The 17,485-nt window shown below is 38.8% G+C and overlaps 1 protein-coding gene across 4 annotated transcripts in view; it reads right to left on the bottom strand.

Annotated features, from left to right (window-relative positions):
- LOC114046317 (four and a half LIM domains protein 2) overlaps positions 1-17,485 on the bottom strand; it is a 68,938-nt gene that overhangs the window by 33,310 nt on the left and 18,143 nt on the right. For 3 of the 4 annotated variants that reach the window (XM_027866615.1, XM_027866614.1, XM_027866613.1), the window contains exon 2: positions 14,173-14,352. In XM_027866615.1, the coding sequence (XP_027722416.1) occupies positions 14,173-14,328 (156 nt within the window). In that variant the 5' untranslated portion in view covers positions 14,329-14,352. Of the gene's footprint in view, positions 1-12,063; positions 12,119-14,172; positions 14,353-17,485 lie in introns of those variants that run through there. The other variant, XM_027866616.1, reaches the window with a different exon arrangement.

The following is a 17,485-nucleotide window of genomic DNA, read 5'->3' as shown; positions in this document are numbered from 1 at the left end:
TAAGAGCATTATACTGCTCAAGACTAGGGAGAAGATCATCATGTTATACTCTATCCTGGACAGACTGTAATTAGAGCATTGTATTCAGTTCACTTGTTGGATATCACATTTTAAAAGGATATTGACAAGCTGGAGTGCATCCAGAAACAGGCACCCAGGATGATCGGGTGTTTGGGGGATATGTCATATGAGATGAAATTGGGGATATTTATCCTGCAGAAGAGAAGACTTGGGGGAGGGGAAAATGATGGCCATCTTTGAGTATCTGAAAGGAATCATGTGGAGAAGGTCTATGTTACTCAGCTCTTTGCAACACTGGGTAGAAGTTGCAAAAAGGCAGCTTTAGTCTTGATATAAGGAAACACTAGGACAGCTATGTGGTGCAGAGGATAAAGTGCAGGGCCTGGAATCGGGAAGTCTCGTCTTCCTGAGTTCAAATCTATCCTCAGACACTAGCTTTGTGACTCTGGGCAAGTCACTTTACTCTGTTTGTCTCATTTCCTTACCTGTAATATGAGCTGAAGAAGGAAACAGCAAACCACTCCAGTATCTTTAATAAATGGGGTCACAAAGAGTTGGAAATGACTGAACAACAACAACAAAAAAATTTGAATTATCCAAAAGTGGCATGGTCTGACCTGAGAAGTATTATGTTTGCCCACCCTGGAGGTCTCCATGGAAAGAATGGACGACCAGGGTTCCTGTTCCTGTTGAATTAGATAGCCTCTGAAATTACTTGCAATGGTGATGGTCTGATAGTCTGTGAGCCTCTGATAACCCTTTCACTGTTTCTACCAAAACATGCTCTCTGTTGTTTAAAAAATATTCTAGAAATTAAGCTCTTCTAAGATTCAAACTGTTCCTGTTGTTGTTTCCCAGTAATCTATGCCAGATTTCTTCAGATGATGTGACTTGTAATCAGCTTGCCACAGGGCAGATGCTCAAAAATGATTCTCTCCATCTTCCTGCCTAGAGGGCTGAATTGCAGAGACCTCTGATAGCTAATATTGAATCACCTGATACCAGGCCCCACCTTATCTTCCAGCCTCATTTTACATTACTTCTCTCTGGCACTCTGTGAGCCAGCCAAACAGTCCTTTTCTCTGGTCTTCACATGCAACACTCCTTCTCCCCCCTTCACGTCTTTGCACGGGGCCCCTTCCCAGCCCTGGTGCCTCTGCACTCACCCCTCACTTCTGCCTCATAAAACCCTTTTCTTCCTTCCAGACAAAGTTCAACTATTACCTTCTACATTAAGTCTTTCTCCATCCATCTCCCCATCCCATTTCCTATTCTCCAATGCTTGTGCTCTCCCTTCATAACTACCTTATATTTATTTTGTATTTATATATTGTCCCACCCTTTCCTCCCCAGTAGAATCTAAGGTAAATTAATCTAAGTAAGTAGGTTATTTAATTCTGTGTAGCCCCAGAGGCTGGCACAGCAGGTTTCTGATACATAGTAGGTATTTAAATGCTTGTTTATTGATAATTAACTGCAGTAAGATCATAGGCTACAAAATAAAGCCATAAAAAATCAGCATTTCTACACAGTTACTAACAATACCCAGAGAGAAGTAAGAGAAATTCCATTTGAAAAAACAAACTATAAATTGAAAAAATGGTAGGGACTTGCCCGATTGAGAAACACACATGGTTATATAAATATAACTATAAAACTCTTTGAGAGGAATAAAGGAAGGCTTAAATAACAAAATACTCATTACTCACAGGTGGAGCCTACTAATATAATAAAATGACAATGCTACCTATGTCAATTTACAGATTTAGTAATATATCAATCAAATTACTGATAGGTTACTTTTTTTTAGAATAGACAAATTAGCAAAATTAATTTGGAAGAACAAAAGATCTAGAATTTTAAGAGAGTGTGAATATATTTACAATAGCATTACTGTTGTTCAGTAGTATCTGACTCTTTGTGACCCTCTTTTGTGTTTTCTTGGCAAAGATACTGGAGTGGTTTACCATTTCCTTTTCCAGTTCATTTTCCAGATGAGGAAACTGAGGCAAACAATGTTGAGTGAATTACCCAGTGTCACATAGCTAATAAGGGTCTGAGGTCAGATTTGAACTCATAAAGATGAACCTTCCTGATTCCAAGCCCAGTACTCTATCCACTGCTCTTACCTAACTTCAAACTAAATTGGAAAGCAGTAATCATCAAAAAATATTTTGTGTTGGTTATAGAAACAGAAAAGTAGATGAGAAGAGACTTGATAATTAAGGAATAGATGCAAGCTAAAACCATAGTCCAGTATCTAATAAACCTAACATAAATTACTAGGAGAAGTTATTTAACAAGGACAGTTGAGAAAATTGGAAAGGGGTTTGGCAAAAGTTAGATTTAGAATAATATCTTGTAACATATACCGCAGTATGATTACAATGCATATATGATCTGATTATAAAGGATCACACCAAAAACAAATTAGAAGAGAATGAGATGAGGCACTTTTCATAACTATAGCAAAAGAGAGAATTCTTACCAAACAATGAACAGAGATGAAAAATAGATAATAAAATAATAAAAATAATTTGACATAAAACTAAAGTGGCAGTCCTAGGTATTGAATAGAGATTTGACTCTGGAGCCAAAAAGATCTGGGTGCAAATCCTGCCTCTGAAATTTACTAAGTGATCCTGAGCAAATCACTTACCCTGTCAGTGCTCTCACAATTGTCTAAGATTATACAGTACGAAATGGCAACTAGGTGATACAGTGAATAGAGTGGGGCCTGGATTCAGGGAGACTCATCTTTTTGGGTTCAAATCTGGTCTCAGACACTTACTAGCTGTGACCCTGAACAAGTCATTTAACCCTGTTTGCCTCAGTTTGCTCATCTGTAAAATGAGCTGGAAAAGGAAATGGCAGCCACTACAGTATCTTGACCAAGAAAACCCCAAATGGGGTCAAGAAGTATCAGACATGACTGAAAACAACTGAACAACAACATACATTACGGAGAAGATGCTAAGCTATATTAACAGAGGAAGTTCCTTCCTATGCTAATTAAGTCATGGGTTCAACTCCTATCCTAAAATTAAAAAGATTCTGTAAAAATATGATCAGTGAAGATTTTGTTAATAAATATCAGTTATGTTATCTTTATTATGACCTTTCAAATTGTGTTGTAAAAAATTCTATGAAGTTCTTAATTTTATTGGAATAAAATCTGAACCAAGATAATTAATGAGTAAATTGCATTATAAAAAACATGGAGTAAGGAGGAGAGTTCAATATTTTTTTTTGAAAATCTGGTAAAAAATGAGGGCTTTTTACATAACATTTAAGGCAGTCTACATATGATAAACATCTTTCAGCATTAAACATTAACAAAACTATCTTATCTATTCAAAAGAGCTCATCATATTTTCCTATACCTAAAAAATTCTAAATTTGTACTCTCGTTAGAAAGGAAGAAAAGGAATGGAATAGACATTTTTATGGTACTTACTGTCTGTTATGCAGTTTGTTAAATGCTTTACAAATTACTTCACACCAACCCTACAAGGTAGGGTTATATACAAGGTAGGGTTATATACAAGGTATGATCCCCATTTTATAGATGAGGAAGCTGAGGCAAACAGAAGTTAAGTAACATTTCCAAGGTCACACAGCTACTAAGTGTCCAAGGGCTGAGATTTGAACTGAGGATTTCCTGACTCCAAGCCTAGCACCACCAAGCTGTATCTAGAAGACTATGTAAAGTAATACATCTATCTGAGCTGCTTTCTACTGGAATACCATTGAGCTAGTGACACTGATGGATTGTAACTTCAACATAAGAAGCAAGATGTTAGCTCTGTGACTTCCCCAAGTACATCTCAAAACAATGAAGCTAAAGAAGCTAAAAATTAAAATGATATACAGGTATGCATGTGCATGAAACTGTGCTAGGTAAAAATAATCTTGCTATTAATCAGTGAAAGACTCTTTCCCAAACTCCCTTTCTGCTGCCTACGGTATAAATTTTTCAATATCTGACCTAAGATTTCACTGCTACTTTACTTAACAAATTAACTTAATACAAGAGAGTCAGCATGACACAGAAGATAAAGAGCTAGCCTTAGAGACATTAAGACCTGGGGTCAAGTCTTCATTTAATTTCTCAGTGTTCTAGGTATTTTGGTACGATTGATAATTTTTTTTCTTTTTCTTTTTAGGCAATTGAAGTTAAGTGACTTGCCCAGGGTCACCCAGCTAGTAAGTGTCAGAGGTCAAATTTGAATTCAGGTCCTCCTGACTCCAGGGCTGGTGTTTTATCCACTGTGCACCCAGCTGCCCCATATTTGGTGTTCTTAACCTGAGTCTACAGATAGATTTTAGAAGATCTTTTGCCAGAGAACATGAGTGGGAAAAAATACGGCCATGTGTTTTATATGTGTATGTATATGTGTGTGTGTGTATGCACACATGTGTATATATATGTGCATATGTATGTATGTATATATTTCATTCTCAATAACCCTTGGTTTTCTTGTATTTTATGAATTTAAACACATTATTCTGAGAGGGTTCACCAACTTCACCAGATTGCCAAAGGGGTCCATGACACAAAAAAGGTTAAGAGTCACTCCTCTAAATCTGTAAGTTGCAGAAAAGGTGTCAGCCTGCATGGAGAGAGTTTCCTCACTTACCTGGATCCTTTCTCTATTCATCAAACATTCCCATGCTACATACTAGACTCAATTTACCAAAAGGTATAATCCTTGCAGCTTTAAGCTTTTGTAATTATAACAGCTAACATTTATATAATGCTTTAAGAGCATTTTAGATGTTATGTCATCTGAGCCTCAAAAAACCCTGGGTTAGGTGCTATTATTAACCTTATTTTACAAATGAGAACGTTAGTGTGAGAGGGGTTAGGTGACTTGCCCAGGGTCACATGGCTATTACATGTTGAAGGCAGTATTTGAATTCAGGACTTCCTGACTCCAAGTTTAACACCCTACTCACTATGTCACCTATCTACCTAATTAACAATATTTATCATTTATATAGATCTTTAAGGTCTGCAAAGTGTATTACATATGTTATCATATTTGATCTTGACACTGACTCCATGAAATTGGTGCTATTATTACCCCCGAGGTACCTGAATATCTCTGAATTTTATAGTCATTTATTTATCTTCAAAGAACTTAAATTATCCTAGATATATATGTATATATGCGTGCAAGTATATATGTATATGTGTTATATATGTGTATATGTGTAGATAGATAGATAAACAGACAGGTACCCATAAAAGGATACTTTTAAAACCTCTTAGCCCACTGGAAAAATACTAAGACAAACCTGGTACCCATAGAAATCTTAAATGAAGAGAATGCTGATAATATAACAAGATTGGGATCAAATCCTTCTCCCCAAAAAAATTTCAGAATTTTTCATTTCAGAAATATTTCAAGACATGGGAAATGCTTCTAACTTGAATTTGATGTGCAGCACTGTTGTTTCTGAGAATAGCTGAGCTAATGACTTAGAATTAACTGGACTCTGCTGTAAACTGAAGATGATTTTATGCCATAATTTCACTTAGACAAAAAGAGTTAAACAGGATCAACTTGTCAACAACTCAACTTGTCCACTCCCCATCTCCTCCTCTGCCCCTCCAAGCCAGCCCAACTCCATTCTATAAATGAGAAAACTGAAGCCTCAGGGAAACAGGACAGGATTTGAGACTCAATATTCTCACTCCAATCAGATCTCTCCCTTCTACTACCCAATCTCTTTCGTTTCCAAATACTGAATGCTGCTTTAACATTTTTTCTTCTCTTTTTCATAACTTATTCTTTTGTAAGGAAAGATACAAATATGTTTACTGTATTTCTGGTGCTAGTTATATCCTGGGTATCCAAATGTTACTAGTAAATTCCTAGAGGGACTTATTTTTATCTTTTCCTTTTATTTTTTTTTAATTTTAATTTTTTTAGAGGCAATAACTCCTATTGCCTCTAGGGGTTAAATGACTTGCCCAGGATCACACAGCTAGCTAGTAAATGTCTTTTTTTTTTCCTAGTAAGTGTCTAAGGCTGGATTTGAACTCAAGTCCTCCTGACTCTAGGGCCAGTGTTCTATCCACTGCTCCACCTAACTGCTGCCCCCCCACCAATTACTATCTTTTAAGAATGTAGAAATACCTTCACCAAATTAACAGAAGCGCTAGATTGTTAACTAAGAATGTGGAAGTGAGAGTTAGCAAAAAAGGTATTCCCAGAGGAAACATCAGTGGGGAAACTAACAATAATAACAGTAAATAATAATAACTATTATTATTATAACTCACTTTTATGTAGCTCTTTAAAGTTTACAAAATGCTTTACATATATTTCCTCATCTGATCCCCACAACAACCCTGAGAGGTAGGTGCAATTATTATCTCCATTTTATAGACGAGGAAACAGGCAGACAGAGGTTAAGTAACTTGCCCAGGGTCACAGCCAGGAAATGTTTGAGGCAGAATTCAAACTCAGGTCTTCCTGATTCTAGGTACAGTGCCTTCTCCGGTGTTGTACCATGTAATGACTTCAATTTTGAGAATGCAGAGAGTTTTACCCATTTCTATTGCTCTGGAAAAGAGGGATGATTTTTAATCTTAACCTCTCAGGCCTCCAGGCAATTCTCTAAAACCACAAGTCTCAGAGAAGATGGCGGTGACCTGCACTGGTAAAGGTAGTTTCGTCATCTGGGAGTTCTCTATACTAATTAAAATCACAGGCCTAGTCCCTATTCCATGACAAGTTAAGAGGCAGTCTAAAAAGAAAGATGTGTACTGGTTGTGAGCGTTGCAGGTGCTCTCATTGTTTCAAGATTGTCTTCAGTTATAGGACTTTGAAAGTTTCTTTTATTCATCCATCAATAATTTTATAAACATTAAACTAAGTGAATCCATGTTCCAAGACTCTCCCAAGATTCCAGGCTTGAATTGACCAGGTTCTATCCTGGGAGCTGGCCCCCAAAAGGGTCATGATCTGCCCTTGGCTCACTGCTTCCCACCAGGAGTTTCTCTAGGAAAACCTCCTACTGTACTTGTGCTAGAGCTCATTCCTAGATTTTTCCACTGGTGGGTAACTGATCCTATAGAAGCACTCAAAGGCATGTGGGTACCAGAATCTTTACCTCATCCCACAAAAGATGCTGAAGATGCAAAGGTCTCATAGGAGCCAAGGATCAGATTCAGAAACACATGAAACACTCGGCCTGTCAGCTCACCTTAGAAAGGGATTAAACTACACATCTTCACAGCAATTCTTTGACATTCTGGTTGATACCTGGCCCTCCTACAGGGTTTTACACATTTCCTCACAGCTGGCTAGCATCACACTGTGGTTTGGATTCCAATCAGAAGGAGGAAAACAGTTTGGGGCTGCTGAATAACAAGTATGCCTTTGCCATTAGACCTTCCCTATCAGAATAGCTGTTTGGGGCAGCTAGTTGGCACAGTGAATAGAATGCCAACTCTGGAGTCAGAAAGACCTGAGTTCACACACCTTAGACCCTTGCTAGCTGTGTGACCCTGGGCAAGTCACTTAACCCTGTTTGTCTCAGTTTCTTCATCCATAAAATGAGCTGGAGAAGGAAATGACAAGTCATTCCAGTATCTTTGCTTAAAAAACCCCAAATGGGGTCACAAAGATCCCATGGACATGGCTGAAAAATGACTAAACAACAAAATCATAATACCTGCTGCCTTTACTTTCTAAGCAGGATAATGCTCAACAACTAGATAGGTTTTCCTTCTCTTTTTCCAAGGAGCACACTGCAGCAGGAAATTCCCTTCTCTCTACAAAGTCCAATGTCTGCACTCTCAAGCTTTGAAACTCTTGATTTTGAGGTCACACCCATGAGACAATGCCCAAGCCTGAGCTCTCTCCTCAGCATATGCAGCATATGCATGTCTGCTTCTGTAGATTGACACCATTTCTTGAGCTGGCAAAGCCCACACACAATTTTTTCTTGTGAGTCATATACAAACATAGGCAATTCCTATGTTCTTTTGCCCCAAGGCAACCTTTCATACTTCCTGGGGAGAGCTAATTGAGCATGAATGTTTCCTTCTCCCTTCCCCTAAGCCCCCCAAGGACCAAATCTGCTCTGCTGCTCACTGATCTGTTTTCTGAGTGTGAGACGGAAGTCCAAGAGAGAGTCTGAAAGAACTGGTAGAGCACCGAGAGATTGCCCCTCTGTGTCTGTCCCCCAATACCAGCCTGCCAGTCATCTTAGAGGCAGCTCTAAGACCCATTCAGCAACTTTGTCCTTTCAGCCAGATGTTGCTGTTCAATTGTTTCAGTTGTGTCTGACTCTTCATGACCCCATTTAGGGTTTTCTTGACAGATGAGGAAACTGAGGCAAACAAGGTTAAATGACATGTTTAGGGTCACACAGCTAGTAAATCTGAGGCTGGATTTCAATTCGGGATGATAAGTCTTCCTGATTTCAGGTCCAGAGCTGTATCTACTGCACCACTCGGCTGCCCTTTTAGCCAGATACCATCCAGGATATGTCCTCAATCTCCATGGAGATGCCCCTCAAATGCAGGGTGTGAGGGCTGCCAAGGCTTTTTGAGAGCTGCTCGCTCACCTTTGGTGTCCACCTTCACCCAGCTCTCACCAGCATGCACAACAGCCACACCCTGGTAAAACCACCTTGACAGATGGGCTAAACCAGGACTGAAGGTAACCCATAGGTCTCAAATGTTTTGGTAAGTTAGGGGGATGTCTACCTAAGCATGTGAAGACTGCCCAGTGGAGGTGAGGACAATTTGTTCCAATGGCCATGAAATGGCTGAGGCAGGTATTGTGGAGCATTTAGAGCTTTGTCAGACACAAAGGTGCCAACCACTGTATCCTCAGCCATTGCCAGTTGTCCTGACTTTTGTCTGTCACTGGACTTCTATGACTCAGGAAGAGAGAGAGAGGCGGATGACTCTACCTCACTGAAATCCAATTTAGGTGCAAGTCAAGACATTACCCGTGATGTCACTGGTTCTCTTTGAAATCAAAGGACAAACAACACCTAGTTACTTGGAGGCAGCTAGGTATCAGTGGATAGAGTGTTGGGCCTCACAACAGGAAGACCTGAATTCAAATTAGGCCTCAGAAATGCACTAGCTGTGTGACTCTGAGTAATGCATTTAACCTCTGTTTGTCTTAATCCACTGGGGAAGGAAATGGCAAACCAACCCAGTATCTTTGCTTAGAAAACCCCATATGGTGTCGTGAAGAGTCGGACAGACCTGAACAACACCACCTAGTTATTTACATAGTATCTCCTCCATTAAAATGTCAGCTTCTTCATAAAAAAAAAAAGTGTTTGCCTTTCTTTGTACGCCACGCTGGTGACTTTGCACAGCCTTTCCTCACCTAAATCAAAGTCAATTGCAAATCATGTCATCATCAACCTGATGTCACGGTCCTCTTTGAGAACAAAGGACAAACCATACAACCACAACAATGCCACGGTAAGCATAGCCAGCTGGTGGCACAGTGGATATAGTGCAAGGCCTGAAGTCAGGATAGATTTGAGATCAGATCTGGCCTCATACCTACTAGCTGTGTGATCCTAGGCAAGTCTCTTAAAAAAACAAAAACAAAAAAAACAAAAAACAAAACAAAAACAAAAAACAAAAAACGAAAAAAACAACCTGTTTGCCTCAGTTTCCCCAACTGTAAAATAGGGATGATAATAGGGCTCAAATGAGAGAATATTTGCAAAATATTTGTAAAAAAGTGCTTAGCACAGTACCTGGCACACAATAGGCTTTATGTAAACATTTATTTCCACCCCTTTAATAGATGTTTATAATCTGCCTGCTTCAGTCCCATTCTTTCATTTCCCAGCTTCTCTCGTGAAAGTATCCAATGAAATTAGTTGTCAGTCAACAAGAACCATATTACTAGTGACAACAAAGCCCCATAGAGTCCATATTTCTGGGGGGAAATGACAAAGTCCTTATCACCACCACTCCTGCCCCAGTCCAGAAAAACAAGAGATCTTTCCTTGAAGAACATTTCCATCTTTTCTCAGAGTTAAGCACAGGGCAAGACCTGTGATTTCATTGTTCCGGGGATCTCCTGATGGGGCAAATGCCTTCCACCACCAAAGGTTGACACCATCTCTGCAACTTAAAATCTTAGTTGCCTGGGGCCTTGAGAGGTTAAGTGATTTGCATCCAGCATGTGTTTGAGGTAGAATTTGAGCACAGGTCTTCCTGAATCCAAGATCTATTCTTTATTCATTACACTGCAATACCTCTCTATTAATATACATATATATAATATAACGCTAAATTATATTAATTAGAATTACTTAATTAAAATAATATAATTACATTATAGTAATATAAAATATGCTTAAGGAATTCATAGAGATTATGCTAAGCATACAGGGATAAGGAGAAGGCACACAAGTTCTAAAGTCTCTCCCTCTCCAGTCCTGCATCTCCAATTACTTAGCAGACATCTTGAACTGAATGTCCTACAAACATCTTAATTCAATATATCTAAAACTGAACTTATGATTGTTTCCCTCCAACCCTCCCTTCTTCCTAACTTCCTTATTACTATGGAGGTTACCACAACCCTCCCAGTTACCCAGGTTCACAGCCTAGATGTCATCCTCAATTCCTCGCTTTCTCTCAGCCTCCATGTTCAATCATTGGTCAAATATTACCATTTTTATCTTCATAACTTAGTGATATCATCACCCCCCAAGGATTCAGTTGTCATCTCAGTACAGATAATTCTCAGCTCTAACCTCTCTCCTGAGCTCCAGTCTTGCATCTCCAATTACTTGTAAGACATCTCAAACTATTCTTTGAAATTCAATGTGTCCAACACTACACTTATCTTTCCCCACCCCAAGCTCCTTCTCTCTCCTAACTTTCCTATTACGATAAAGGGTGCCATCATCTTCCCCATCACCCTGTCTCATCTTCTAGATGTAATCCCTGACTTCACTCTCTTTCACCTTCCCATATCCAATCAGTTGACAAATCCTGTCATTTATGCCTTCATAACATCTCTCATATACACCCCATCTCTCCTCTGACACTGCCACCACCCTGGTGGTCATTACTGCATGCTCAGATTATTGCAGTAGCCTGTAATATGTCAAGTCTCTCCTTGCTGCAATCTACCTTTCACTCAGCTAATAAACTTGTCTTCCTAAAACACAAGTCTGACTATATCATCTCCTCCCACTCCATTCAATAAATTCCAGTGGCTGTCTATAACCTCCAGGATCAAACAGAACTCTCTGACCGTTAAAACTTTTTATTAACTGGCCCTTTCTTACCTTTCCAATCTTCTTATACATTATTCCTTTCTACTTATTCCCCCCTTTTTTTTTTTTGGCAAGGCAATCAGGGTTAAGTGACAAGCCCAGGGTCACACAGCTAGTATCATATGTCTGAGGCTGGATTTGAACTCAGGTCCTCTTGACTCCAGGGCCACTGCTCTATCTACTGTGCCACCTAGCTGCCCCCTTTCTACTTATTCTTCTAGTGGCACTGGCTTCCTCACTGTTCCTTGAACACTATACTCCATCTCTCAATTCCAAGCACTTTCCTGGCTATCCCTCATGCCTGAAACACTCTCTCTCCTTATCTATGTTCCTATCTTCTTTGGCTTCCTTCAAACCTCATTTAAAATCCCCTCTTCTGTAATAAATCTTTCCCGGTACTCCTTAATCTTAGTGCCCACCCTGAGAGACTACTCCTAATTTATCCTTTATACATCTTGTTCACACACAGTCGTTTTTGAATTGTTTCCCCTGTTAAACTATATAACCTCCTTGAGATCAAGGACTGTCTTTTGCCTCTTTTTGTATCCCCAGTGCTTAGCACAATGATCAGCAAATAGTAGGTGCTTAATAAATGCTAGTAGACTTAACTGACCCACACAAGTCCACACATCAAAATTAGCTTCATTCTCTCAGACTTACTGATTTTTTAAAAATTGTATGCATATACCACTTAGGGGTGGGGGGAAGAGACTTGTGGGCTATCTTATTATTTTAAGAAATAGAACTGCAAACCAGATTTATCAGTTCAATTGCTCTGCTGGGTGTCCTGCCAGGAGTTTTTGCTTCACTTCCTGAAAAAAAACAGACCAATTTTCTCTAAGACTACATTCTCCCCCCTTCCCCCCCGCCCCAATTAATTTTATTCACTTTTAAACATCTAAAAATACACACCCCCAAACACCTTTAATATTAAAAATTCCCCAATCTGGGTGGTCTAGCCCCATCGATTTCTTTTTGTTTTAAAATACAGAAAATCACATTGAATAATAATACCACATTTCTAAGACCTCTAAATCCAAGTTGAAAAGTTCAGGCTTATTAATTCCTGACTTTGGTAAAGACTTGTTGATTTTGGCCCAATTCGGTGGGATTTTTGTCCATTAACACATAAAACATTTCTTGAAGGATTGCTGGTTTAAAGAGACTTTTGACTAAATCATATTCCCAAGAAAAGGAAAGTCATTTCAGTTTTTTCATGTATTCACGGGCCAAGGAACAGTAGCCCCAAGTAGCTATAATTCTTATCTCTAAAGAGTTGGGCTTTCCAACTGATGGACTTCTCATGCATTTGAGTTGTCTCAGGCAACTTTACTGGAATTTTAGCCCTTACTTTAACCCAAATACACATTTTAAAAATCGTGAAATTTCCACACTGGGGACTCAGGTTCCATGAGATGTGCAAAGAAAATACACTCCAGAAAACTGGTGACATTGTTGGAAGGAAGGAAGAGGACTGGACTTCTATAAGGGTGAACATGCCTTGGCAGTGACTGTCCTAAATGTCTGGAATTCACTTCCTCCTTCCTTCAAGCCATCTCAAATATTATCTTGTGCATAATATTTTTCCTGATCCCCCAACTGCTAGTACCCTCCCTCCCAAAAGCCACCACATTTGGTTACTTTGGATGTTTTTATGGATTTAGCATATATTTATGCTGTGTATATTTTTAGATGTACTGGTTGTCTTCCCCATAAGAAGGTAAGCTCACTGAGAGCAGGGGTAGCTGTTCTTTGTACTTGTGTTGCCAATGCCTAGCATACTGCCTTGCACTAAACAGCCATTTAATAACCTACTTGTTGAGTGCTTTATTGAGAAAGGGTACAATAACTCTCACTAAGCATCAGGGAGAGATGTCAGTTAATTGACAGAAGAGAAATCATTTTTAAGATGAGCTAGGTCAACTAATTTTTGCTATCTCTAAACCTCTGAACCCTTCAAAGTTTACACAATACTACCGTTCAGTTTTGTTTCTTTTACATTTGGCATCTCACTCCTGTGCTATAGCCAAAAAATACATTGCTGTAGTTTGGTTTCATGAGACATAAAAAGGGCCATGTTGCACATTCCTCATCTCATTTCTTCACAAGACTTCCTGTGCATGGGAGTTGGGGGGAGGGAAAGATGGATTATTGCTCACTTGTCATTTAACATTTAACAGCAGAAGGCAATGAGACAATCCTGTTAGAATTGCCTTTCCTAGGGACAACTTGATAAATGAAGCTAACACAAAAGCTGAAAAATATCTGGATTATCTAATTATAGATACCTTTCCCTCTGCCCATAGTTAAATCTGGTATTTATAACTTTAGGGGACACATGATGAAACTCCCCCAAAGTTTTTAGTCTTAAGGAAGAGCAGCAGGATTAAAAGAAGGCATATGAAATCCCATAAATTTAGGTTAGAGCCAGTTTTACTTGGGTTATAACCCTAGAAAGTTCAAATTGGATTATCAGAATTCCCAGCCTGAAGGATTTTAGGGAACAGGGTCAAATTTGTATGTTTCTGCTGCTTACCACCATTATGATCTTGAGCAATTCTCTGGGCCTCAGTTTCCCTAGCTATAAAATGAGGGAGTTAGGCTGGACGATCATTAAAGTCTCTTCAAGCTCCATGATTTCTATGTTTTCTGTGCCACCAACACCAAGGTAGGTGCTGTGGAGAATAGAGAAGAAATCTGAGGTGATCGTGCCCTCTATAATCTTACAGTTTAGCTAGAGAGACAATTCTAACACATGCAGAACATGAAAGCAAACAATATTCCCCGTGATTGGCCCAAGGAACTAATTTGTTCAGTTCAGCCTGACAGAGGCTATCAAGATAAGACATCAGCCTAAGATACCTTGCAGTCACAGCCAATGGGTTTCTTGCACTCCTCACATGTGTTGGAGTACAGGCTCTCAAAGCACTTCACACAGTAGGGATCCTCTTCTCTCAGGATGTATTTCTTTCCAAACAGGGACTCACTGCAGTGGTGGCAATCAAAACGCTCAGTCATTTTGACACCTTTGTTTCCGGCAACCTGTCAAAAGGAAAAAAAATTCCAAGCTCCATTAATGCTTCTTTGTCACTAGGCACATTCAGGAATCAAGCAGAGTGACATTGTTATCAGTTTCAGTCAAGTGATATTCTGTTTCTACTTGGTGAATAATTTCACATTGGCTAGTTTAAGTAACACAAATCTTTTGTTTACTAAATTAGTGCGCAACGGGAAAAAAGCTTTTTTATTTTTCCCTTAGTGGCATGAGTTTTCCCACAAATTCTATTCTAAAATCTATTTTTTTTTCTCAATGCTGTATAAGACCGTATCAATTTGGCAGAAAAGTGAAACTCTAGACCATGGCTCTTTAATCTCTCTTGCTTTTTTTTTTTTGGTGAGGCAATCGGGATTAAGTGAATTGCCCAGGGTCACACAGGTAGTAAATGTCAAGTGTCTGAGGCCGCATTTGAACTCAGGTCTTCCTGACTCCAAGGTCCAAGCTCTAACCACTGCACCATCTAGCTGCCCCCTCTCTTGCTTTTTATATGTGTTTTAAATATGTAATATCATCATAAATCAATTCTTCCTCTTCCCCTTTCCCCTGAAATAGGCAGGAACTTAAAACAATATGTTCATTTCTATTAAAAGATTTTCCATGAGCTTCTTTTCATGATTCACAAGTTTAAATGTTAAGAAACAGCAGCGGTAGGAGGTGGGCCAGAGCATCAGGGGATAGTCAATCTGAGGGAAAATGGGCACAGTATCCTCGACTATGAGGTTGCATTAGGAAATACATAAGCAAAAGAGAAATGACCCAAGTGCTTCATTTATCCCCAACTTAAAAAACCTTAATTCAGCTGCATGGGCATTACTGGAGCAGGATGAAGCAAAAGGGCTCTCTTCAAAAACACAAAGACGATTGTACAATTTCAAAAGCAGTGACCTCAAACAGTAGCACTGACAGGCAACACTGGGCTCATTTCTAAGAGAAGCAAGTATGAGTCTCCGTGCTTTGGCAATAAGACAGTCATGATGAATTTTTCCAGAATGAGCATATACTGTGCCTGACTACTGTGGAGGTGGGGTGACTGGAAGCAGGGGTGGGGAATGTTTTTCACTGTTCCTCATAGACTATTTCATACAGACCTGTTAGGATTTTTCCATAAATTTATGGGTACTAAGTCAAGATTTATGAATAGCTGGACCTAGGAGGGACCTAGGACATTACCTAGTTTGGTGATTTTATTTTAGAGATGAGAAAACTGAGAAAAGGTGAAGTAATTTATGCAAAGTTGCACAACTAGTGAGGAGTAGAGATGTGAATCATAGAATTACAGAATTAGAGCTGGAAGGGACTTGAGAGGCCATCTAACCTGACATATACAGATGAGGAATGGAGGCTCTGTACCTTGCCCAAATTCCCACAAATAATTAAATGGCAGAACCAGTAACTGAATCCAGGTTTCCTGACTCATAATCCAGAACTCCTTCCAATTATTTTATTGCATCATGACCGGTGCTACTTGGCAGGGAAATTTTTTTCCATTGTACTAATAATACTTGATACAATTTACTTTTTTCAGGAGTACATATGCACATGTGTGTTTCTTCTTCTTTTACAAGTTAAGAGGAATGGTTAATTTACTAAAAGCAAAAGGGAAGAAAGATAGGTTGGACGTCGGCACATATGACCAGCTGTATGTTAAGATTCCTTGAATGAACAGCACTTTGTAAATGGAAAATGGTCATGAATAGGTACATTAAAGGAAAATGGTAACATTTCTGTTTATGATTACTGAAAACTTGATTCTGAGTTTGAGGCAAAAAAAATCAGTAAGTATATCAATTTGTGCCATATAGCTGAGTAAAGTTCTAAAGGATACCCAATAATTGACTTTTGTTTCACTTAAAAAGTTATTGAAATGACAAGAAAGACACAATTAAAGTCAAATTGAAAATACCTGCATAGCTTGTGGTGACAGCCTATAGAATGAAAGGACTGACTTGGTGCTATTGTGTGCTTGAAGCTTGAATAGCTATAAGCAAAGAAACTGCCATCTTCTTTTTGTGTATTCATTCTTAATTACTCTTGAATTTATATGATACTGTTCTTTCAAGGAATCTAGACATATAGTTAGACACATAGGATATTGTCCACCCCACTTAATCTTTCTTCTTGGAGTCAAAGAAAACATTGTTTTGGACATTCTTGGGATAGCACAATGTGAACCTTACGCATTTAAGTTGTTCTTCTAAAACCCATCGTGCAAAGATACTTTGTACCTTTGCCATCTTGCCCTGCAGTGGTTATACTGGCAAGAGATTTAATACGTTCCTTTAAGTCAACAGTTATTAGCAAAGTCAACACGAATCAGGTATTTTCTTCTAACAGCTGACAATAGCTTTTCCAATATGAGTTTCTTTCAAGGGAAGACTACAAAATAACTGGAGGTAAGAAGGGATGTGTATCTATACACACACACACACACACACACACACAGATATATGGGATCTTTTGCTTGCTTAAATGAGAGGATGGTGGTTTGTTCAGAAATGGAAGCAGCAAAAGGAGATGAGAAGAGTAGATAGAACTTACACAAATATCCACTGAACCTGAAAAGACAATGATGCTCAAACTACGGTAAGTGAAAAGTGGTAGTAGTAGTTGGTGTATCCAGCAGAAATGCAACCTCCTTGAAGGCAGTAGCTGTGGGTTTCATTTTTGTTTGTTTGTTTGTTTGTTTTTTGCCTTGGTATCACCTGTACCCAAAACATTGCCGTGGATATAGGAGGGTTTAATAAACTTTGGTTGAAATAAATCATGTGACTTCATCTAAGAAGGGAGATGAATATTCTACATCACCAAGATTATTGAATTGAAAAGTCTGCTATTAATATAGGTGTTTAAGCCTTTACATGGTACCTTTTCTATTTTCTTCAGCAAGAGGATTTTTTCTGGCAAACTAGTGATCACAGTACACAATTAACCAAACATTTACTAAGCATGTAGCTATGAACAAGGCAGTGGAAAACATCATCCCAGCTGATATTACATACCGCTCTTTATTTTACAAAGTGCTTCCTATACATTTTCTTAGTTCAGGTACAACACATATCATCATCTCAATTTTTTTTTTTTTTGGTGAGGCAGTTGGAGTTAAGTGACTTGCCCAGA

Source organism: Vombatus ursinus, unplaced genomic scaffold (genome assembly GCF_900497805.2).
Source record: "Vombatus ursinus unplaced genomic scaffold, bare-nosed wombat genome assembly UNPS02014781.1, whole genome shotgun sequence".
Taxonomy (NCBI): domain Eukaryota; kingdom Metazoa; phylum Chordata; class Mammalia; order Diprotodontia; family Vombatidae; genus Vombatus; species Vombatus ursinus.
This window is presented reverse-complemented; position numbering and strand designations above follow the sequence as displayed.